The sequence below is a fragment of the Lacerta agilis genome, chromosome 13 (genome assembly GCF_009819535.1).
Source record: "Lacerta agilis isolate rLacAgi1 chromosome 13, rLacAgi1.pri, whole genome shotgun sequence".
Taxonomy (NCBI): Eukaryota; Metazoa; Chordata; class Lepidosauria; order Squamata; family Lacertidae; genus Lacerta; species Lacerta agilis.
The window spans coordinates 45,825,723-45,850,742 of record NC_046324.1 but is presented as its reverse complement, the minus strand read 5'-3'; the positions used below and the strand labels follow the sequence as shown (position 1 = coordinate 45,850,742).

At 48.0% G+C, this 25,020-nt stretch overlaps 1 protein-coding gene across 2 annotated transcripts; it reads right to left on the bottom strand.

Moving 5' to 3' along the window:
- Positions 1-1,621: 1,621 nt before the first annotated feature.
- Positions 1,622-25,020, bottom strand: SHMT1 (serine hydroxymethyltransferase 1). 2 transcript variants are annotated; one of them, XM_033167349.1, is made up of 12 exons: positions 24,856-25,020; positions 18,079-18,254; positions 15,073-15,218; positions 14,137-14,252; positions 13,184-13,344; positions 11,262-11,343; positions 8,701-8,913; positions 7,461-7,577; positions 6,036-6,158; positions 4,315-4,431; positions 3,234-3,344; positions 1,622-2,027 (listed from the first exon to the last, which is right to left on the bottom strand). In XM_033167349.1, the coding sequence occupies exons 2-12, from the start codon at positions 18,178-18,180 to the stop codon at positions 1,855-1,857; spliced, it is 1,461 nt and encodes a 486-aa protein (XP_033023240.1). In that variant the 5' UTR covers positions 18,181-18,254; positions 24,856-25,020; the 3' UTR covers positions 1,622-1,854. The 2 variants fall into 2 exon arrangements, with proteins under 2 accessions (XP_033023240.1, XP_033023241.1); XM_033167350.1 differs by having other exon boundaries at positions 18,079-18,248.

Below are 25,020 nucleotides of genomic sequence, written 5' to 3'. Positions count from 1 at the left end.
GAGAGACAGAATTTCGCCTTGCTTTCAAATACCCATTGCTGGAAGCACTCTTGTTCTTAGATCCTGCTTGCAGGTTTCCGGCAGACACCTGGTTGGCCTTTGTGAGAAGAGGATTCTGGACTAGACTGGCTACTGGGCTGACGCGTCAGGACTTTCCTTCCATTCATGGTAGGCCCGCTCTGATACAAGTTTAATATCAGACACGGTTTGCTTAAACTCTCCCCGTTCTCCAGCGATAGGAAACTTGCACCAGCTGCTATTCCACAGCGATGTGGGTGAATGGAGAAACGTTATCTTCGCCCTTTCCAGGCATCGCTATACATGGCTGAAATTTTGGTAGTCTAGAGATTATATCAGGCACAAGCCACGCAAAACAGCTGGATCCGACTGGAAGGTTCATCTAGCCTTGTTTCCCGCAGTTGAGAAACCCACAAGCAGGCCACAAAGGCAACATCCAGCTGCCTAGCTGATCGGTGAGGGTTCAGTGGTATACTCTCTGAAGGAGAGGATTCTGTTTAGCTTTCCAATTTCCAGGTGTGAGCAAATTGCTCTAGTAGCCCAAAGGGCATCAGCCACAGCAGCAGCAGGCAGACTCCCCAAGCTTTGCAGAAATACAAGAAATCTTTTAAGGGGGGAAAGTAAAAAAAGGTGGGGGGACCCCATTGCAGCAGGATGGGAATGGAAAACCAGGTGGGATAAAATGCATGACAGAGGCATGACTGTCTTACTGGAACAGAGGAGCGTTCCACACTGCAGCACTTTGTTCCAGGTTGCACGTTTCACGACTGATCCCTACTGACAGATCTGTGCTCTTAATACCCCTGCTAAATTCTCACGGCCACCCCCAATCCTTGTGCCAGGGGGTTGCGTAAACCAAAGCCGCACCGCGAAGGAAGACTTTGGTTTGAGTTTTCCTGAACGAAGAGAAAACACTGGTTTGAAAGCGGCTCGAGCTATGCTGGCTGAAGACACCTCGGCACGAAAGTCTACCTTTTTGTTGTTGTTTTTGCTTAGACTTGGAGCAAATCTGTTTTCTCCAAGAGGCCAGCTTTAACAAGAAAGCTCAAACCCGGCAAAAAAAAAATCAGATTCATTCTTCCTCATGACCCACAGTTTGACGTTTATTCAAACCTCAGGGGAGCTTCAAGTTGCTGTCGGCACTGTATTTTCCCCTTCCGCCATCTCTCAGCCTCTTCCACTCAAGACCTTTGGGGATGGGTTGATTATGCAATATTTTGACTGTTACAGGTAGGTAACCGTGTTGGTCTGCCATACTTGAAACAAAAAAAAATTCCTTCCAGTAGCACCTTAGAGACCAACTAAGTTTGTTATTGGTATGAGCTTTCGTGTGCATGCACACGAAAGCTCATACCAATAACAAACTTAGTTGGTCTCTTAAGATGCTACTGGAAGGAATTTTTTTACTTTATTTTTACTGTGATTTCCATTCGCAGCAACTGTGGGGCACATCTCTCTTGGGGCCTCATTACCACTTGCCAGGGGTATAATTATGGGGTGTCCGTTAATACAGCTGTTAACCCCACCAACTGAGGATTTTAAAGCTTCATTTGGCCTGTGCCCATTTCCTCCCGGGCTCCATATTCAATGCAACGTATTTTAAAAAGATGGGGTAGAGGTTGGTTAAAGAGCAGGTTTCAAGAGCAGCTCTGCTTGTAAGAACAGTAAAGAAAAGTGGGCGCTGGAGATGCCTCGATCCCTCCTAAATCCCTTTTGCAGGAGGGCAGCTTGGCGAGATAAACCCACACTTCGAAGCAGCCAAGAAGAATCGCGGCCGTTCCAGGCAGGAGTTTCCTTGCTGTTCTTCTGGCGCATGGGGGAACCGTGACTTTTATTTTATAGAACCGGCAAGCCGGGGAGGGGGAAGGTATCTGCAAAGGCCTCCACCTCCTGCCGGAGGGATCTCAGGGGAGCTTGGTACTTCTCGTCAGACACCAGCTTCTCCTTAAACTCTCTCAGCGTCGCTTTGGGACTCATGTCGCTCTGGACCTGCAAGGTGAGCTCGATACCTGCATGGGCAACACAGAAATTTCCTTGTTTGGCGGCTGAGTTGGCTACTGGGGGATCAGTTACTACTTTGGACAGCAAAACCTCAGCCGAGGGGGAGAGGGGGCTGCGGTTCAGGGGTAGGATACACCTTTAGCATGCAGAAAGGCTCCAGGTTCAATCCCAGATGTTTTCCGTTTAAAGGACTGCAACGTGTCCCTGAATGTTAAGGCGCCACAACCAGTAAGAACCAATCGCTCTGCCCAAGTTGACCTGGTGTCCCAATTTGGTATAGGGTAACTCCTATACCAAACTGGTGCTGTGGTCTAAACCACAGAGCCTAAGGCTTGCCAATCAGAAGGTCGGTGGTTCGAATCCCCGCGACGGGGTGAGCTCCTGTTGCTCGGTCCCAGCTCCTGCCCACCTAGCAGTTCAAAAGCACGTCAAATACAAGTAGATAAATAGGTACCACTCCGGCGGGAAGGTAAACAGTGTTTCCATGCGCTGCTCTGGTTTGCCAGAAACGGCTTAGTCATGCTGGCCACATGACCCGGAAGCTGTACGCCGGCTCCCTCGGCCAGTAAAGCGAGATGAGCGCCACAACCCCAGAGTCGTCCGCAACTGGACCTAACGGTCAGGGGTACGTTTACCTTTACCTAACTCCACGAGTGTGCCAGTCCAAACCCTCTGAAGGGCGGCCCTCCAGATGCTATTGAGTTCCAACTACCACCAGCCCAAGACAAGCATGGCCAATGATCTGGGATGAAGGAAATAGTGGTCCTGCAAGAGGCAGAGTGGTGTAGTGGTTAGAGGGTCAAACTAGGACCTGGGAGAGGCCAGGGTTCAAATCCCCACTCAGTCAGGAAGCTCTGGAAGTGGCCTCGGGCCAGTCACTGCTTCTTGGTCTAACCTACCTCACAGGGTGGTTGTGTGGATTAAACGAGGAGGGGAAGCAGCATGGGCAGCACCTTGGGCTCGCTGGAGAAAATGGTGGGGTGTAAATATGTAAGATATTTGGGGGTGGGGTGGGAGCACAGGTTCCTCACACCTGCAACAAGGAGCAACCTAATCTGAATCTGCATTGGCACTCCCAAAATCATTCTGCAAATAAGTAAGGGGATGAAACCAGCGTTCACCTGACGCAGAGGCTGCTGTCGAAGATGAGGAGGAAGAAAGCAAAGCCCAGATCTCCAAAAACAGCGCTCCCATTCCCGCAGGCACCGTCCTACCTTTATGGATGAAGTGAGCGACTTTCTGGAAGTCCTCTTCCACGAATCCCCTAGAGGTGAGGGCTGGTGTTCCCAACCGAAGACCGCTGGGGCGCAGGGCACTCTTGTCTCCTAGGCATGAGGGAAAAGGCCGTGGGTTGAATCCAAAGACAAGGGCAGCTGGCCAGTTTTATACATTGCACAGATAAACTGCATAAAAAACTGAAGCCTGTTATTTAAATCCTCGGTTTTCCTACCCAGGAGTCTTCTAAATCGCCAAGCTGCTGCTTAATAATAATAATAATAATAATAATAATAATAATTTATTATTTCTACCCCGCCCATCTGGCTGGGTTTCCCCAGCCACTCTGGGCGACTCCCTACAGAATATTAAAAACACGATAAAACATCAAACATTTAAAACTTCCCTAAACAGGGCTGCCTTCAAATGTCTTCTAAAAGTCAAGAGTTGTTTATTTCCTTGACATCTGGCGGGAGGGCGTTCCACAGGGCTGGTGCCACTACCGAGAATGCCCTCTGCCTGGTTCCCTGTAACCTCGCAGGGAGGGAACCACCAGAAGGCCCTCGGAGGTGGACCTCAGTGTCCGGGCTGAACGATGGGGGTGGAGATGCTCCTTCAGGTATACTTTCCCCACCTTCCTGAATTTCTCCCCAAATAGGGAGGGGTGGTAATTCAGCGGAAGAGCCCCTACTTTGTGTGCAGAAGCTGCCGAATGCCATCCCTGGGACCTCTAGTTAAAGGGGTCTCGGGTCCAGGAAAGATCCTTCTTTGCCCGGGAGAGGGATTGCCAGGCAGAATGGGCAAGAGGAAGCCAGAGAAATCAGTGGGCAGACTTGGCCTGTTCATTCGGAGGATCCGAATTCACTGGCAGTGGGAATGACAAAGGGGACGTACTCTGTGGGACTCCCAAATGTGAGCAAGGAAAGATAACATCTAAGAAATATATCCCTCTCCTAGTTTCAATACACATCCCCTACAGCAGGCATTTCTGAAAACTGGTAAACCCCAGCGCTGCGAGGGGGATTCTTCGCCATCGCTAAGCAATTGTGAAGAACCTTCTTCAAGCTTGGCCACTCTCACCTGGACAGGTGTTCTTGTTGCATGCAATAGAGCAGAGCTCAAGGACCCGTTCGGCCCGCCCTCCGTCCGTGCCTCGGCTGCGCAGGTCCACCAGGATCAAATGGTTGTCGGAGCCGCCTAGGAGAGGAGCCAAACGCCAGCAGTGACTCACTTGTGCCATCCCAAATTGGCAAGGGCGGTGGAGGGGGGGGCAGCAGAGGGGAAGGAGGGACATGGCACCCGCCAGCAAAGTTTGCAAGCTTCAAGCATCAGTTCGGTAGGACAAGCCAGATAAGAACTGGCTTCGTGTTTTAAGCGTCTATGATGCAGCTAAATTACAATGGCCATCATCCCCGGCCACTGAAACAACCTGCGCCCTTGACTTTGGGCTCTTGCCTGGCCTAGACTTCGGAACATGTTTTGGACCTGGACTGAATCTCCATGCCTTGGCTTCTTGAGACTTGAACCCTGCTCTCTTTGGCAAGTGGGTGGCGCTGTGGGTTAAACCACAGAACCTAGGGTTGGCCGATCAGAAGGTCGGCGGTTCGAATCCCCGCGACGGGGTGAGCTCCCGTTGCTTGGTCCCTGCTCCTGCCCACCTAGCAGTTCGAAAGCACGTCAAAGTGCAAGTTGATAAACAGGTACCGCTCCGGCAGGAAGGTAAACGGCATTTCCGTGCACTGCTCTGGTTTGCCAGAAGCGGCTTAGTCATGCTGGCCACATGACCCGGAAGCTGTACACCGGCTCCCTCGGCCAGTAACGTGAGATGAGCGCCGCAACCCCAGAGTTGGACACGACTGTACCTAATGGTCAGGGGTCCCTTTACCTTTACCTTTACTCCTAAAATATTACATATGGTTGAGTTGTCGTTCTAGATCATTGTCTCATAGGAAGTCCTCAATCAATTCATTACATTGGTGGAGTTGTACTTGCAAAGGCATCCTTGGATTGGGCTACGGAGTTACTTTCTAAGGTCCACCAAGAATTTCTTTTGAAAAATGAGAGAACTTTAACTCCGCATTAGGGCTTGCTATCCATATTTGAGGGAGTAAACCGTAATATTAAATGCAAGGAATTGGTTTGTTCTTTTATTGATTGTCGCACAGCAACCTGGAGTTCAGAGATGGTGTTGGAGAATCAGAGATGGTGTTGGAGAATCAGGTTACCACAGGGTTAAACCTGGAGAGGATATGACGTCCCACAACTTGATGTGTACTTTGTTGAACTTTTGCTTTTGTCTGTATCACAGTTTCGGTTTCGGTTTCTGTGAGCTCCATGCAAGAAGAATGTGCTCCAGGCTGAACTGTATATATTTTGTAATAAAGTAGTTTGTAGAAGCAAAAACTACAGACTCCGGATGCCTTATTAAGACTCACGTTCCAGGGACTAAGCTGTGTTGCTCTGCTCAAAACTATTAATCATATGCACAGGAGGAAGCGCCCGGACCCAAATCGTGAGTAAACGGTAGACTGTCGGCCCGCTACCGATCCAAAAGCCAAGAGATGGAAAGCGAGATGAGCGCCGCAACCCCAGAGTCATCTGCGACTGGACCTAATCGTCAGGGGTCCCTTTTACCTTTACCTTTTTACACCTACAGGGGAAGCATTCAAACTCCTTGGTTCTTCCTGTGTGTGGCAATTATTCTGTCCGTAATGTTTCTTCCAGACAGGGGCAACTCTTTCTGTGTGTGTGTGTGTGTGTGTGTGTGTGTGTGTGTGTTTTGTGTCTTAGCTATTCCTTACCGGTAACAATGTGATATCCCAAGCCAACAAGGGCATTGGATAAGGCCTTGCAGTTGGCGACGACTTGCCTCTGGTAAGCTCTGAATTCCGGAGTCATGGCTTGCTTCAGAGCTACCGCAATTCCTGGTCGAAAAACAAGAGAGGATGTGGGAGGCATATGGAACGGGGAAAGATATCCCATCAAACACCTCCATCTTCCAGGGCCTTTTCGCTGGCTGCTCCCAGATTCTGGATCTCCCTCCCTCCCTCCTTGTTGTACTTCCGCCAGATCTATCGCAGATCACTCATAGACAGGGTGGATTTGATTTAAATCAACTCGATTTAAATCACGATTTAAATCACTAGTCAGTAAAACTTGATTTAAATCACTAGTCAGCAAAACTTGATTTAAATCTTCTTCTTTTTTAACAGAAAGACTCATTCTTGCTGGTATAATCTTATTATTTACAACCAGAGGAAGGTTTCGTTTTTGGAATAATAAATTTCCAGAGTATTTTTTACAGTTATATCAAAAATCACTGATTTGGTTATACTATTAGAAATACACAGACAGATAATTATGAAATTATTGTGAGGTTTAGTAAGTTAACTGTTTATATTTGGGCAACTTTTCTGCTGTACTTTATTGAAATGAGAAAAATAATCATTTCCTTAATAACAATTTAAACAATTTATTTAACTAAAGCAATAACATTATAGCATATGTGTCTATGTTTGGTAACTGATGTGGTTAAACAATTAAAAAAAAAAAACTAACTTAGACTGAGTTTTTTGCGCACATGAAAAACTTAAAACAAATTCTTATTTGCTGATGAATAGCCTTTGGACTGCGGGACGCGGGTGGCACTGTGGGTTAAACCACAGAGCCCTAGGGCTTGCCGATCAGAAGGTCGGCGGTTCGAATCCCCGTGAAGGGGTGAGCTCCTGTTGCTCGGTCCCAGCTCCTGCCAACCTAGCAGTTCGAAAGCACGTCAAAGTGCAAGTAGATAAATAGGTACCACTCCAGCGGGAAGGTAAACGGTGTTTCCGTGCGCTGCTGTGGTTCGCAAGAAGCAGCTTAGTCATGCTGGCCACATGACCCGGAAAAACAGTCTGCGGACAAAGGCCGGCTCCCTTGGCCAGTAAAACAAGATGAGCACCGCAACCTCAGAGTCGTCCATGACTGGACCTAACGGTCAGGGGTCCCTTTACCTTTAGCCTTTGGACTATAATGTAACTTAAATAGAAAATTATCTTTAGAAAGATCTTTCCTCCAAAAGCATTTTATTTTTAAAAATCTGATTTAAATAAAAAAAAATCCGTTTTAAATTTTAAAAATCCAATTTTTAAAAAAATCATTGAGTTTTATCCACCCTGCTCATAGAGCTAGCAGCGAATCCCAGTCTCCCTCCTGCCTCCCCGTTTTAGAGAGGCTGCCTCACTCACCCGCAATTGCGTGGTTGTGCGGCCCTCCCTGTAGCCCAGGGAACACTGCTTGGTTGACCAGGCTTTCATAGTTGTACAGGATTTCTTTCCCAGTTTTCGGATCCACGCTGCGGGCACCTGGGGAGAACAGAAAGAAGGAGGGTAATTTAGGGCAGGAGTTTTTGGTGTGCTGCTGCCACTCTTGGCTAATCCTTCCCCTTGGCTCCAACTTTGCAGGCACCTAGAGCCAAACGCTCCACTCCAAACAGAATCGGCTACTGAGAGAGGTTGCGGCTCAGTGGCCGAGCACCTGCTTGGAGTGCCGAAGGTCCCGTGTGCGATTCCCGGCGTCACCAGTTAAAAGGGCAGGCAAGCAGGCGATGGGGGAGCTTCTCCCCATTAGAGCAGAAAGCAGGGGAGGCAGAGCAATGGTATCTCTCAGTACAAAAAGGACTCTTGTAGGAAAGAGTCAGTGGTGGTGTAGTGGTTGGTGTGCCAGATTAGGACCTGGGAGACCAGGGTTCAAATCCTGACTCGGCCATGAAGTTCACTGGGCAACCTTGGGACAGCCTAACCTACCTCACAGGGTTGTTGTGCATGGATTAAATGAACCATGGATTAAAAGTCTATGAATGCAATAAATGTAAATTTTATAAAGCCATTACAGTCGTACCTTGGTTCTCGAGACGCCTTGTGCCTCGAACGTTTTGGCTCCCGAAGGCCGCACACCCAGAACTGATGGTTCCGGTTTGCGAACATTTTTGGGAAGCCGGACATCCGACGCGGCTTCCGCTTGAGTACAGGAAGCTCCTGCAGCCAATCGGAAGCCGCGCCTTGGTTTTCGAACAGTTTCGGGAGCCGAACGGACTTCCGGAATGGATTCCGTTCGAGAACCAAGGTAGGACCGTATATAGAGTTCCTAGAAATTTACTTAATTACAAAATAAGAATTGACAGCATTAGCATTCCTTGGGGGTATGAGATGGGCCAAATGAAGGGGGGTTGGAGAACAAATTTATTTATTCTTAGCTGCCTATATATGAAGTCTTAGCAGCACCCTCCTCCCCAACACAATTGGGGTTGCCAGTGAATAAGCCCTGAAGGGAGTGTAATTAGCCCCGGCCACCTCGGGCACTGCCCACTGGCACTTCGGCCCCCAACCGCCCATTTCCTGCCGGGTGTGGCCCCCGACTGCCCACCCCTGTCCAAGTTCATCCCCTTCCTGGGAAAAACGGGCAGTTGTTCTACGCCGCGACCCTCACCTTTCCGGTAGAAAATCATGCCCGCCCGGCACCCCCGCAGGGTTTTGTGCGTCGTGGTCGAGACCACGTCGCAGTGCTCGAAGGGGGACGGCACCACGCCGGCGGCCACCAAGCCGCTGATGTGGGCCATGTCAGCCATCAGGTATGCCCCGTTCTCATCGGCGATCTTCCTCATGCGAGCGTAGTCCAGGTTTCGTGAATAGCAGCTGACCCCTAGGAGAGAAGAAGAAGAAGAAGAAGAGTTTGGATTTGATATCCCGCTTTTCACTACCCGAAGGAGTCTCAAAGCGGCTCACATTCTCCTTTCCCTTCCTCCCCCACAACAAACACTCTGTGAGGTGAGTGGGGCTGAGAGACTTCAAAGAAGTGCGACTAGCCCAAGGTCACCCTGCAGCTGCATGTGGAGGAGCGGAGACGCGAACCCGGTTCACCAGATTACGAGTCTACCGCTCTTAACCACTACACCACACTGGCTCTCCACTCAGAGAAGGGACCACTCAGAATGCCCAAGACTAGCTGGGACATGATCCAGAGGTGGGTGCATTATTGAAACATGTCTTCTTTTTCTTCTTCTTCTTTTTTGACTTCCTTCCCCCTCTTTCTGCGGTTCCTTAAATTTATTTTTAAAAAATCTTCTGCATATCCATTTAATTTGCTCATTTAATTACCTACCACTTCAAACACAAACTCTTGCGAGACTGCATGTTATTACGACAATCCTGCCAATGTTTTTATCTATTTGCAATTTCTCTGTAAATATCCAATAAACCATTTCCATTCTTTTATAATAAAAAAAAAGTTTGCTATCTCGATTTCTACATTGGGACGAGAAACATGGAGGAAGATCTCTCTTCTCAATCACTATTTTCTAAACAGTGAAACGGAGCTTTAAAGGAACACTGGAATATTTACAGCAGCAATAAATATTTTCTAAACAATAGTTAAGATTTAGGCATTTATATTTATACATATCTGTGGAAAACACATGATTAAATCAGAGCAATGCTATTAAGTACCTTAAGCTGAAAGACCTTACCAGCAATAACGATTGGGTTTTATTTATCATTAATAAAATGTAAAATAATGTCCATTATTACTTAGTAATAATACCTATTCCTTTTCATACAGCTTAATGCCTAAATAGGCTTTAAGCTCAAACGTATTGTATCATTTTGGTGTTAACTGTAGAGTTTGGTTGCATTTTTTTTAAAGTCCAGGAAGAGGAAAAGCGAGAATGAAAACAAAGCTGGAGACCGAAATAAAGAAAGAGCAATGGAAGCGCATGCAATCCATAGGTGCCACTGCCTTATGGAAACACAATTCTTTGTAGCATCTAGGAAACAGAGGTTCAAGAATACCAGGTGCAGGCAGTAGAGACAGGGTTTTCTTAGTGGTGGCCCCTACCTAACTGAACAGTATATAATATAACGGTATATTCCAAGATTGCTTGCTTGATGCTTTTGAATTATGGTGCTGGAGGAGACTCTTGAGAGTCCCATGGACTGCAAGAAGATCAAACCTATCCATTCTCAAAGAAATCAGGCCTGAGTGCTCACTGGAAGGACAGATCCTGATGCTGAGGCATAAAGTTTTCACTGTTTCAGAGGGCTGGGCTGAATGAGGGTTGAGGGCGTTTAGTCCCCTGTAAAGAGATGGGTGCGTGCATTTTCCCTTTGCAGCCAAGTTTCTAGAGCAAGTTAGCAGTTAGATCTTGGTGTACTCCAGGAATGGGGAAACTGCAGCCTTCAAGAAGTTGCTGGACTCTCCATCAGTTCAGCCAGCATGGGTAGCAATCCTGGGATATTGGAAGCTGTAATCCAGCACAGTTTGGTGTGTTGTTATACTTTGCTGGACCATAAAGAAGGCTGATCGCCAAAGAATTGATGCTTTTGAATTATGGTGCTGGAGAAGACTCTTGAGAGTCTCATGGACTGCAAGAAGATCAAACCTATCCATTCTTAAGGAAATCAGGCCTGAGTGCTCACTGGAAGGACAGATCCTGAAGCTGAGGCTCCAGTACTATGGCCACCTCATGAGAAGAGAAGACTCCCTGGAAAAGACCCTGATGTTGGAAAAGATGGAGGGCACAAGGAGAAGGGGACGACAGAGGATGAGATGGTTGGACAGTGTTCTCGAAGCGACTAACATGAGTTTGGCCAAACTGCGGGAGGCAGTGAAGGATAGGAGTGCCTGGCGTGCTCTGGTCCATGGGGTCACAAAGAGTCGGACACGACTGAACGACTGAACAACAACAACAAATATTCCAAGAGATATACTGTTGGCTCCAGCAGTTCAGGATTCCAAGAACTTTTTAATTAAAACAAAAATAATCTGCTTTTCTTGGCTTTTAACTGGAGGCAGTATCAGCCTTCTGCAACTTGCAGCCCTTCAGAAACCATTGGACTAGGACCTGCTGGCTGGGGCTGGTGGTGGCTGGACTTTCCACAACATCTGGAAGACCAGATTGAGGGAGGTCATCGTATATAATACTAGCAAGGAGTAAGGGGGTTGTCGGCGATTACAGAATATTAGTAAGCTTACATCTCCACCAATCGTCTTACCTGCGATGATCAGCTTTGGGTGGAACAAGCGGGCATTCTCCTCCAGCCTGTCATAGTCGATGTAACCAGTTTCAGGATTGACCTGGTGAGAAGGAGGACCAGGAAGAACAGTTCAGAAGAATGGGGGGGCTGCGTGGAAAGTCTCTTCCTTTAAATTCCTGAGAGTCCACCTTAGTGAAGACCTTACTTGGAAGCAGGGGTGTAGCAAGGGGGGCGGGGGGGCCGGGCAGTGCCCTGCTGGGGGTGACACTTTGGGCGGTGGCCCTGCCCCCTGGGCTTTTTTTTTTAAAAAATAAAATTTTTATTTTTATTTTTTAAGGCTATTTTCGGCACTGCCAGTGTGGAGCCGCAGGGGCGGCCAGCCAGGAGGGGTGCCACCCCCCCTCGCTGGCCGCCCCTGCGGCTCCACCCCAGCAGCACTGAAAATAAGTCCCCCCCCTTCCAGTGGCTTTTTTCGCCACAGCATGGAGGCAAGGGGCGGGCCAGCGACGAGGGGTGCCACCCCTTCCTCGCTGGCCCGCCCCTTGCCTCTATGCCGAGCTCCGCCCCTTGCCTCTATGCCGAGCTCCGCCCCTTGCCTCTATGCCGAGCTCCGCCGCTGGCTGGCTTGCGGAGCCGGGGCCTGGAGAGGGGCGGGCCAGCGAGGAGGGGTGACACCACTCCTCGCTGGCCCGTCCCTCTCCCTGCCCCGACTTGCGCTCCGCCAAGGGAGCCCGGGCGGCGGATTCGGGAGTCTCTGCGGGCTGCAGAGACTCCCGAATCTGCCGCCCGGCACCCCTTCGTGCAGCGGCTGCTCACGCAGGCATGAGCAACCATGGCACGAAGGGGTGCCGCTGCCAGGTGGCGGCTTCAGGGATCTCCCAAAGCCGCCGCCCGGCACCCCCGGGAGCAGGGCGCTGCATGCATCATGACGTCGTGACGCACGCACTGTGATGCCCTGCCCCCGGGGTGCCTCTTGGCTTCCCGCCCCGGGCATCCAAGGGGCTAGAAACGCCCCTGCTTGGAAGGTCAATACAGCCCAGGTGGTCAGGAAGGCCCAACAGAGACTTCATTTCCTTAGGGTCTTGCGAAAGAGCAATGTTAGACAACAACTGATGGTTTCCTTCTGTCGGTCCACAACAGAAAGTGTTCTCTCACACTGTATTATGGTGTGGTATGCCGGTTTGACAGCCATGGACAGAAAGTCCCTACAGAGGGTGGTGAAGACAGCACACGACATCATGGGCTGTCCCCTGAGTCCGCTAGACGTCATCGCAGGAGACCGTTGCCTCAGAAGAGCGAGGAACATTCTCGGGGATGACTCACACCCTGGCCAGCACCTTTATAATCTCCTGCCCTCGGGCAGGAGCTACAGAAGCATGATAAGCCGCACCAACAGGTTAAAGAACAGTTTCTACCCGTGGGCCGTGAGGCTGCTGAATGGAAGACAACAACATTGCAGATGACGTCCGGGGTTGGTGGCCGTACGACAGCACATAGAGTGTAACAAGGACTGAGAGATTGTGGGGAGGGGGGCTTGTTTAATCTCACTGTAAACATATGGTACAGTGACAATAAAGTATTTCTATTTCAACAGGAGCAGCTCCTCCAGTTTCTGGCGTTGCCTGGGGGTGGGCACACTGTGGTAGGCCCCAGAGGAGGAGACTGGCACAGAGACTCCAGCAGGCATCAAGGAAGGGTCCAAGCAGAAAGTTCTCAAGCTTAGATCTACAAATCTACGAAAGGTGAAGGGCTGGGCTCGTGCCTCACACTTCTCATTACACAAATACACGCTGAATTAGCTACCGGGATACCATGCCAAGCAACAGCTGTGGCAAAGAAACTTCTGAGCATATTTCTTAGGCAGCCAAGTACTCACATACCCAACAAATCACTGCATTCTGAAGGAGGCCAGAGACCCCTCGGCACGGAACGCAGCTCACCTTGTAAGGCATGGACTCAAAGAAGATGGAGGTGGCCGAGATCTTCTTCTTGTCCGTCATGAAGCCGTGGGTCAGGTGGCCTCCATCTGGCAAATCCAAGCCCATGATCCTTCCGTGGGGCTCTACTAGGGCCGTGTATACTGCAAAGTTCGCTGGAGATCCTGAAAATGAGAAGGGGGTCGAGAGAGAGAGAAAGCCTGAACATATCCCAGCATATGTTCTGAGGTCCAGCTCCGAGGGCTTTCTAGCGGTTCCTTCCCTGCGAGAAGAGAGGTTACAGGGAACCAGGCAGAGGGCCTTCTCGGTGGTGGCACCCGCCCTGTGGAACGCCCTCCCGTCAGATGTCAAGGAAATAAACAACTCTCTGACTTTTAGAAGACATCTGAAGGCAGCCCTGTTTAGGGAAGTTTTTAATGTTTGATGGTTGGGAAACCCAACCAGATGAGTGAGGTATGTATGTATGTATGTATGAATAAATAAATTTGTTGTTGTTGTTGTTGTTATTGTATATTGCTTTCTAAATATAATGGGCTACAGTTCCCATCAGCATGACCAATGATTGGGGTGATGGAAGACACCCCATTGGTTGTCCCTGCTCCAGATGTTTCTGCATCCCTCAACCATTGACTACTCTGGCTGGGACTGATAGGAATAGGGAACCCATCGAAGACATCCATGTACATACAATGCTTTATAGAGGGAGAGGCCAGGCCTCTGATCCAAGGAGCTTACAGCAGGCCTTCTCAACCTCAGCTCTCCAGATGTTTCTGGCCTACAACTCCCATGATCCCTAGCTAGCAGGACCAGTGGTCAGGGATAATGGGAATTGTAGTCTCAAAACATCTGGAGGGCCGTGGTTGAGGAAGCCTGGCTTACAGCTTGTATCACTAGGTTCCCGCAGAGGAACCAGCCCTCTCCACAGCCCTCCATTACCAGTTGGATGATAGGAATACCTGAGTAGGGCTGAACATTGACTCCCCACTTCTGTGGGTCCAGCCCATAAGCTGCCAGGGCTCTTTTCTGACACAGCCTCTCCAGCTCATCCACAAACTCCGTCCCACCATAGTACCTAAAACAAGGAAGAAGAAGGAAAGTTTCATGTGCATATCTCCGTTTGAATAACCGCAACATTGGCTTATAATCTCTATTCTCGCTGGAGGTGCGTCATACGATTGGCAACAGACCTAAACTGGGCGCCATGGGGTGGAGTTAAGAGCTATTGAGAGCAAGGCAACGTCATCGCAACCTGTGTCGTTGACTGGTTGGATGTAGAGGAGTTGTGGGAGGAACCAGCCGAGGAACCCCCAAGGGACGAAGGCTCAGAGCCTGAAGACTGGTGGTGGGACAAGGAAGAGGGAGAAGAGGTAACAGGGCTTAGTGAGCTGGGGGAGTCTGTGGCAGAGGGAAGTGCAGAATCAGCGGCAGAAGCTGAAGCAGGGGAGGAGGGAGGTCAAGAGGCAGAGAGGTGTCAAGCTGGTGAGGAATCATGGATGTCTCCCCTTCCTACTGAAGAAAGCTCCCCTGCCCCCCCTCGTCTCCCAGAACCAGAAGAGGCATGAAAAAGGGTGGAGGAGAGGCTGGCTGCATGCAGGCACCGTCTCCGATTGCTTGGGGAAAGCCCTGGAAAAGAGGGGACTTAGATGGCTGTGGAAAGGCGGGGACTTTCAGTCTCAGCAACCAATCCGTGGGGCAAGACCTACCAGGGATGAGTTGCTACGCTGCTTAGGCTTGACACTCAGCCAGGTCTGTGCAGATTGTGTGATTTACTGCCGGCTGGCTCCTGACAACCTCATTGTTATCGGACCAACAATGAGACACAGACAAGTTTGCTTGGCGTGGGGGGAAAGGATATCAGCCAGGCCGTGAGCCCAAAGTCCTCTAACCCCTACCTTTGTCCCGGGTATCCCTCTGAATATTTGTTGTTCATGCAGGAGCCCAGGGCCTCCAGAACTGCCCGGCTGGCGAAGTTCTCCGACGCAATCAGCTCCAAGCCGAGCCGCTGCCGCCGCTTCTCCTTCTTGATGATGTCGTAGACCTTTGCGCGACGGACACAGGGACAGAAGAAGCTGCCTTAAACCCAGTCAGACCCATTGGGCCACTGAGCTCAGTACTGTTGGCACTGACTGGCAGGGTCTCGTGCAGGCAGTCTTTTCTCGCCCGGTGTAAGGCGATTAGTGGCTGCTCATGAGTAACCAGGCTGACGCAAAACTTCTGGAACTGAGTTCCTTTATTGTGCAGATATTTACAGTGCAGCTAAAGAAAGAACGCCCAGCTCATCCTTCTGCAGAGTCCGGGAATGACCCCTTCCGGTTCTTCGCCCAGCATAGAAGGCGCGGGATGCGGAACCCCCGCCTCCCCACTCTACGTCTTTCCCCCCTGTGCAAAAGGGGAGGCGGAAGGGGTGCTTCACCTCCCGTTTCTGCTCGGTGCGAAGGCTCTCTTCCCCTGTCACAGCCCCGGCTCCCATTTCCTGTTTCCATCTCCCCCTCCCCACTAGAGGAATTACTGCTCCTGGACAGTTACAGGACTTTGCTATTTTTGACTCATGGGCCGGGTTTTTCGAAAGGGAGGCTATAGGGTAAAATATTTGAATTTAAAATGATATTTTATTTCACTATGGTTATGACAATTGGATATGGACACTGCGATAACGGATAATGTTTTGAAAGACAAATTCTGGGACCAAAAGGGAGGGAGGAGTATGATAAGGTAATGAGTTTTGGTTATATGAGCAATATGGAAAATTTTGGTTAAGATAATGAGAAAATACAGAAGTATTATGAGGCGGAAGTAGAAGAATGTTAAATAGAAAAAACGATGAGATGGATTTTAAATTTGAGTTAAAGTTAAAAAAAACCTGGATTATGTGATAATTTGGAAATCAGTAAGGGGGGGAATGAGGAAGTCACTTTAAGAAGCAATGATGGGAATTTAATTAACTGACCTAGGAAGAGGGTCAGCTCTATGCCATGATTTGGAAAATATGTGGTTAAATGTGAAATGATTTTTTTGTTACCTCTGTGAGGGGGGGGGTTGTATTTGTTGCTCCCCTCAGTGGGAGAGGGGGGGAGTTTGGAGCGTTTAACCATGTATTGTTTTTTGGCTTTTTAATTGGAAAATCTTTAATTGGAAAATCTAATAAGTTTTTAATTTTAAAAAAAAGGAATTACTGCTCCTCCCACTGGACGAAGATGAAGAGCTCAGCACCGGAGACGGGGGCTCGCGATACTGATAAAGCCTTGGCACCTTCCTGGCTTCCGGTGAGAGACCTCTTGCATACACACCCTTCCCCTGAAGGTGTAGGAACACAGTAAACTGCCTTATACTGTGTCAGACAACTGGGACATCTAGCTCAGGGTGGCCCACACTAGCTGGCAGCAGCTTTTCAGAGTTTTAGGGAGCAGGTGCTCCATCACGGAGCTATGGGCGTTCTCAGATAGATCGCCCAGAGTTAGATGTGACTAGTTAAGTGGGCGTAGGACTGCAGGTCGAAAACACTTCTAATTGGGCGACTTCTTTTCAACAGAACTTATATTACTCGTTTCAAGTGTTAAAGGTGTTCCTTGCACACCCCTCAATATTCCCTGTTTCCCCGGGCTTTTTAAACACGTGCTTTTCCTCCAGCGGTTGGTTTTTATGCTGCTCTTGTAAGTTGGGTTTTTTTTTTTGCCTACAGGCTGCATTTATAGAACTTTAAATATTAGTAACAATTATTATGACTGTTATTCTTATCGATTGCCTGACCAGGGTGAAGGACAGAACGTAAAGCAAATAACAAAACACACACAAGTTGAACAACAGCATTAATAATTCATTGCTTGCTACCCACCCCCACCCACGAAAAAAGTCTCAGAGCGACTTAACAATATTTTTTTTAAAAAAAAAAAACATACAGATAGGGTTGCCAGGTCTGCTTCCAAAAAATAGTGGACAAGCGGGGGGGGAGTTTAAATTAAATTAAATTACCAGTATATATTTTCTTACAAACATTTTAACACGTATTAAAATACCATTTCATCATAAAGCTTTTGAATAAAAAAAATGTCCACTATTTTGCGGGGGGGGGGATAGTGAACATAATGTGAAAAAGTGGACTGTCCACTCAAATGGTGGACACCTGGCAACCCTACGATACAGACATGCCATACCACAAAAAAATATTTCATTGACACCAAATAAAGTCAGGTGAAAACAACAGCGTGGGCAAAATTTAGCCACCACTTTTTAAATGTATAGATTGAAGAAGCACATTTTAACCTGGCCCCAGAGTGAAAACGAAGTCAGCAGGACTGCCCCAATCTGAAGTGCCACAATGGCATTAATGGACGTTCTCAATATGAGAACAGGACCTTTTCTGCAGTGGCTCCCTTTTTTTGGAATGCTCTCCCCAGGGAGGCTCAACTAGCGCCGTAGTTCTATATCCTTAGGTGCCAGGCAAAAGCTTTCCTCTATAACCCGGCCTTAAACCATCTGTGGCCTTTTAGAAGTGGGTGGCAATGTTTTCGAGGCATTTCTTTTCCCCCTTGGGTTCCCCGGGGCTAGATAAAGGGACTAACCAAATCAATAAAAGATCCCTGGCCTCGTCCCCGGCGATAGACCCTGTGGGCTGGGGTTAGACGAGAATTGGACTCCGGCAGCACCTGGGAGGGCCAAAACAGGCCCCCTCTCTGCTGCAGAGGTAGGAAGGTGGGGAAATCTGAAAGGGTTAAGCCAAGTGCAATTTTCTCAATGAACGTCACCGAGCCCGTAAAAGTCAATGACCTGCTGTCCCCTGGTTGCTCAAAACCATTGCCGACGAATGACAGCGGCCCCTGCCCTCCGGTTTCTTCCGCCAGAATCAATACTACCCTCTCCTGGTTGGCGTCACTGTCCAAACACTGTCCAAGCCCTCTTACCTCTGGGTCGTTGGTGTCCAGGGGCTCCATCACCATCTTGTGGTGAGAGGCCCACTCCTCCTTAGTTGTGGGGTTTCCATCTGCTCTGGGGAGGCTGGCCATTTTCAGCAGAGGTTTTGCAGCAGCCCGGAGAGAAAGAACGGCAAACGGGATCCCCAAAACTTTGGAAGCTGAAACTGAGAAAGGTTCAGTGAGCTATCAGGCCTATATACTCTCGTTTTGTGGCCCTTAACAGAGCCACCAAGGAGGTTTGTGATAATACAGTGGTACCCTGGTTCTCAAACTTTTTTAAAAAATTATTAAACAAATTTAGCAAAACAAATTGTCAATCAATATAATCAGTTACTGTACAATTTCCCCCCTTTTTTATTCCCCCCTCCCTCACCCCCCGAGACTTCCCTCAGCTTCCCTCTCCGATTTATTTAGTATACATATTATTTTCTGCATGTTATAAATTTGTACTTATCATGACATCATCTGTCATATGTTCTACTAATACATTTGTGCCTGTTTATTCAAAGCCTGCCAAGGAGTCCAAATCATTTTGGGGTTTTTTTTTAATAGTTTGTAAAAAGTTCCCATTCTTCCTTGAATTCCCGATTGTTCTTCACGAAAGCTCATACCAAGAACAAACTTAGTTGGTCTCTAAGGTGCTACTGGAAGGATTTTTTTTATTTTATTTTTTATTTTGTTTTGACGTAATTTATATGTTAGCTTTGCCGTTTCCACATAATTCGTCAGTTTTTCTTGCCATTGTTCTTCCGTCGGGGTTTCCTCATTCTTCCATCGTTGTGCCAACAAGACTCTTGCCGCTGTTGTAGCATACATGAATATTTTATTTTTTATTTTTCTTGGTAGGCCTTGTCCTAAAATCCCTAACAGAAACGCCTCTCAAACTTAATCCGTTCCGCAAGTCCGTTCTAAAACCAAAGCGTTCCAAAACCAAGGCACGCTTTCCCATAGAAAGTTATGCAAAATGGATTAATCCGTTCCAGACTTTTTAAAAGCAACCCCTAAAGCAGCAATTTAACATGAATTTTACTGAAGAATTTATCTGAAGAAGTGTGCATGCACACGGAAGCTCATACAAAGAACAAACTTAGTTGGTCTCTGAGGTGCTACTGGAAGGAATTTTTTGTTTGTTTGTTATGAATTTTACTGTCTAACAAGACCACTGATCCATAAAATGAAAGCAATAAACAATGTACTGCAGTCACACACACAATCAATCAATCAGTAGCTGAACTGGGTTCCACACAGTCAGAAAAACAAAACCAAAAAGAGCACCAAAAACAGAAAACACAAAATAAACAGCAAAAACAGACAGACCTCAGCGTAACACTCAAAATGGAAGTGTGGCACTCAAAACGGAAGCATAACACTCAAAACAGAGCATGTCCGGCTTCCGAAAAATGTTCGCAAACCGGAACACTTACTTCCGGGTTTGCAGTGTTTGGGTTCCAAGTTGTGTGAGTACCAAGGCGTTTGAGAACCAGGGTACCACTGTAAAATAAATACTGTACACATGTAAATATACAGCCAGCGTAACAACAGAGAGTGTATTCAAAGATCGGGAAGCGACACCCTGCCCCACGGACCCATTCAAACAGGGGCAGGGAGCCTTTTCCAGACCAAGGGCCACATCCTCTTGCAGAGAGCCTTCTGGGGACCGCTTGCAAGTGGTGGGCGGGGCAGAGGCAAAAGTGGGCGGAGCAATGAATCAAAGCACTTTTATACCACTTTAAAAGGCAAGGCTACACCTAAACATTAGGAAGAACTTCCTGACAGTGAGAGCTGTTTGACAGTGGAATTTGCTGCCAAGGAGTGTGGTGGAGTCTCCTTCTTTGGAGGTCTTTAAGCAGAGGCTTGACAGCCATCTGTCAGGAATGCTTTGATGGTGTTTCCTGCTTGGCAGGGGGTTGGACTGGATGGCCCTTGTGGTCTCTTCCAACTCTATGATTCTATGATTCTTAACTCTCAGGCGCCAGGCAAAAGCATTCCTCTATAACCAGGCCTCTGACCACTAAATAAACAGTTAAAGTGGGAAAGTGGGCTGTTATTATGGTAATTATATTATATTCTACAGCCTTTTAAATGTGTTTGTGAAAGGGGGGGTATTGTTTTGTTGCTTCTGTTCTGACTATTTATTTGTGCTTCTATCTTGCAAACCATCCTGAGATATTTTGATGAAAGATGGTATATAAATCTAATAAATAATAATAATAATAATAGTCCATTTTTATGGTTTTTATTATGTTTTATGTTTTATTTTTATTATTATGCACCTTAAAATGTGCTACTAATGTTGTACACCGCACTGGGATCTTTTCATAAAGGGCAGTGTGTGTGTGTGTGTGTGTGTGTTTGCTTCCTGTTGAGTGTATTCCATTTGTAAATTGAGTCCCCCACTGCTATGGGAAAGCATGCCTTGGTTTAAGAACGCTTTGGTTTAAGAATGGGATTCCGAAACGGATTAAGTTCATAAACCAAGGTAAAGGTACCCCAACGGTTAGGATTCTATGATTCTATGCTCGCAAAGAATCCTGGGAGCTGCAGTTTACCCCTCGCAGAGCTATAATTCCCGGCACCCTTAGCAAACTATAGTTCCCAGGGCTCTTTGTGGGGGAAGCTTTAAATGTATGGCGTGGGTGCGATCAGAAATATGAAGGCTGCAGTGGACCCCTGCTTCTGAGCTTGGGAGTTGAGGAGCAGGGCAGCTGCTCTGTCTGGAGCAAGACTGACAAGCCAGCCTGCCCAAGGCAACAGGAGACCGTTCTCATCTGCTGACCTCCGTGTGACTTGTTGGCAGGACTGAAGCCTTAAACAGGCGCAAACTGCAGCAGGAACAAAGCTCAGGCTGTCTTAACCGGGCATCCCGAGTTATTCGTTAACTCCTCAAGGATAGCAAAAAGGCCGTGCGCAGCTAATTGGGCAACTGCAGGCAGCTTGCAATCGTCAAACAGCTAAAGTCCATTTTGAAATACTGCCTAGCGTCCAAGAATGTCCTGGGCATCAGAGGGGCCAGAGCTAAGAATGTCTGGCTTTAAAATTGCTAGTCCAGCATTTTAGGGGGTTGGACTACATGACGCTTGTGCAGGGTTCGAAATTAGCAGGGTGCCAGGCGCATTTGGCACCTAAAGATTCTCCATTTGCAAGCACTTCAAAAAGCCTGGGTGCTATCTTTTTGCGCCTGGCTGACACTCGAGGATTACTGAAACGTTATGTGCTTTGAAGCCTCGAAGCATATGTTAAGGACAGACAATATGTGAAGGAGTTTAACAACAGAGGGTAGAGTGTTTTGGAAACTGAAGTATGGTACCAATAATTTTATTATCAACACCAAATTGAACATGTATCAGCCATTTCTGATTTTAAAAAGTGATGTTAACAACGTGTCTCTTATGTGAATTGCGTACCCCCACCCTCCGTGGCAACTAGACCAGGGGTCGGCAAGGCTTACCGGGCATAGGCCGGATCACTCCCACAGAGATCGTGCGTGGGCCGGGCCGGCACAGTGCGACGCTGGAAATTGCATCTGCACATGTCCGCAGCGACGGAAATCGCTTCTGCGTATGCCCAGAAACCGGAAATCGCACCTGCACAGAAGCGATTTCCAGTGCCGCAGACATGCGCAGGTGCGATTTCCGACGTCTGGGCATGCGCAGAAGCAATTTCTGGAGCCACGGAAGAGAGTCCCCGCGCCGCACCAGTTTAGCGCAGCGTGCAGGGACTCGCCAAGCAGGCAGCTCGGTTCAGGGGCGGCTCATGTGCCGGTTAAGCGACCCTCGTGGTCTGCTTCCGGCCCATGGGCCTTAGGTTGCCGACCACTTAACTAGACATTCTGTTTTGGCGCCCACAACCCAAGTCCCAGAAGCCATTTGGCTCCTAGCTTTTCTATCCCAGTTTCTAACACCGCCCTCGTGGGCCCTTCCAACTTCACGGTTATCTCTCTCTATACGACTCCCATGAGCATCAGCTTCAGAACTCACGAAAAATCACTAGTTCCAACATAACCCGGGGGTCACTTTCCATACCTTTCTTACACCAAAAGCACCTCCGTGTAAGAAACACAACACACCCACAATAGCCACACATTCATAAGTGTCTTTTTATTATAATTCGTTCTTTATTCTGCTGAAAGCTATGCACCTGTCTTCTCCCAAGCTGAAACACGCAGCTTAGCAAGATTCGTTAAAACCAGGGGCTAAGAAAATCTCAGCCGACTAATTGTGTTTCTTTGTGGATTAATTCACTAATTACATTTACCTAAGGGTAAAAACAAACACTCTGAAGGAGGCGCTCCCTGTTTTTAGATGATGTAAACATGCAAGAGAGAAAGTGGGGGGGGGGGTGTGCTTGTTATAAAAGCAGTTTCCTGCCACCTGCAGTTTGTACTTTGTATTGATTATAATATTTCTGATCTGCTGCCTGGTTAAAGGGTGTACACACACACACACACACACACACATATATATATATATTAAAAAAGAGTTGAATCAGTTACCTAATCCAGTTTATTTAGTTAAGTCTATTTAAATTCTGTCGCACATCCACAGGGCTCCGGGTGGCCAACAATGCAGTTGGAACAAAGTCATAAAACGCAACGGGGCAATAAAAATACAATATAAAACAACAATTGAAACCATTTCAAATTGCAGCCTGAGTGAAAGGCCTGAGTGATCAGCCGCGTTTTAGCCTCTAAAAACCACCAGCGCAGGCACCAAGTAGATTTCAAGGGCCATGAAGTTCCAAGGATTAGATGCCACAGCAGAAAGCACCTTCTCGCCCGGCCTGATGTGCTGCTTCTGGGGATGAGACACCGTGGAGGTTCTCTCACCCTTAACTCCCAGGTAGGGATATACTGGGAGAGGCTCTTGCTCAGTTATTTAGGTCCCAAGTGGTTCAGGGCTTTGCAAGACATTTGCAAACCCTTGACTTCGGACTGAAACAGTATTGGCAGCTGAAGTATATTTTAATAGCTGGAATAACATCGGTCTGCCTGGCGGCCTCACGCAAGATAGGCCATGCGGATCCCTGTGGGCAAGCTATCCATATTCAGGAATGGGTCGTAGCGGGTGAACCAGACAGTGTTGTGTAAAATAACCCAGTTTAATCATTAAATTTTGCAGCCCTTGTTTAAAAGGGGTAAGTGGCAGCTTGACCGCCCTGTGGAACACCCTCCCACCAGATGTCAAAGAGAAAACCAACTACCAGACTTTCAGGAGACATCTGAAAGCAGCCCTGTTTAGGGAAGCTTTTAATGTTTAATAGATTATTGTATTTTAACATTCTTTTGGAAGCCGCCGAGAGTGGCTGGGGAAACCCAGCCAGGTGGGTGGGGTATAAATAACAATTTATTATTATTATTACAGTATTATTATTACCCGCTATTGGCACTAAAAATGAGCTGGTTGGCATATTCCAGGAAGACGAGGAGCAGATCCGCCCCATACTTTTACGGCACACCCAACATGCTTCAAAGCACAAGACTCCCCCCCACACACAATCCAGGGACCTGCTGTTTGTTACGGGTGCTGGGAACTGTAGCTCTGTGAGGGGAGAACTACAGTTCCCAGTATTCCTTGGGGAAGCCATGGGTGCTCTTTATATGTATGGGGTGGCTCTGCGCTTAGGACTGCAATCCTGTAACACTTAAGTCATAAGTAAGCTTCTGGCTTTTGAGGAACATCTACGAATAAAGGTGCTTAGGACTGCAGTTTATGACACATTTTTTACGATCGGCATGTTAATTATTATTAATTGTGTTTATATCCTATCTCCGTTTTTCTCACAATTCTGTGATGTAATTTACCTAATGTAACATAGCAAATATTGTTGTTGTTGTTGTTGTTTAGTCGTTCAGTCGTGTCAGACTCTTCGTGACCCCATGGACCAGAGCACGCCAGGCACTCCTGTTTTCCACTGCCTCCCGCAGTTTGGTCAGACTCATGCTAGTCACTTCGAGAACACTGTCCAACCATCTCGTCCTCTGTTGTCCCCTTCTCCTTGTGCCCTCCATCTTTCCCAACATCAGGGTCTTTTCCAGGGAGTCTTCTCTTATTATAAGGTGGCCAAAGTATTGGAGCCTCAGCTTCAGGATCTGTCCTTCCAGTGAGCACTCAGGGCTGATTTCTTTGAGAATGGATAGGTTTGATCTTCTTGCAGTCCATGGGACTCTCAAGAGTCTCCTCCAGCACCATAATTCAAAAGCATCAATTCTTTGGCGATCAGCCTTCTTTATGGTCCAGCAAAGTATAACAACACACCAAACTGTGCTGGATTACAGCTTCCAGCACCCCAGGATCGCTACCCATGCTGGCTGAACTGATGGAGAGTCCAGCAACTTCTTGAAGGCTGCAGGTTCCCCATTCCTGGAGTACACAATATCTAACTGCTAACATGCTCTAAAAACTTGGCTGCAAAGGGAAAATGTATGCACCCATCTCTTTACAGGGGACTAAACGCCCTCAACCCTCATTCAGCCCAGCCCTCTGAAACAGTGAAAACTTTATGCCTTTCCACCATCCCCACAACTAAGCTAGAGATTACAAAACTTTCACCTTACTTGACAGGTCTCCTCTGCCTTTTAAGAGCCGTGCACAGGGCTGCAAATGCAACAGGTGCGTGCAGCTTTTTCCAGGGAGAGAAAGTGAGGCTTCACCTGTTGGATTTCTGCCTTCCTCGCAGGAGGAGGGTGAAAAATGGGTGGGAAGCCAAGCACAGCACTAGCACGGAAAAGGGGGGAAAGAGGAGACAACCCACACCCTCAATACTTACCGGATTCCTCAGTCCCCCGCCACGTGCTGGGGAATCCCTCGAAAGAAAGAGCGAAGTTGCCCTCGACTCCTAGGCTTAAATCCTCAAGGCCCAGCGCGCTCCGCGGAATGGAACCCTCAGCACTTTCTGCCTCCGTCCGCAGCCAATCAGCGCGATTGGCTTGCC

What these genes read in the sequence shown, in the direction of transcription:
- SHMT1 (XM_033167349.1), bottom strand. Translation starts at nt 18,180, where the DNA reads ATGGCCAGCCTCCCCAGAGCAGATGGAAACCCCACAACTAAGGAGGAG. An exon ending in CAACAAGAACACCTGTCCAG is followed by an intron (nt 3,345 to 4,314) that starts GTGAGAGTGGCC and finishes CCTCATGCCTAG; the next exon opens with GAGACAAGAGTGCCCTGCGC. An exon ending in CGCTCACTTCATCCATAAAG is followed by an intron (nt 2,028 to 3,233) that starts GTAGGACGGTGC and finishes TTGCCCATGCAG; the next exon opens with GTATCGAGCTCACCTTGCAG.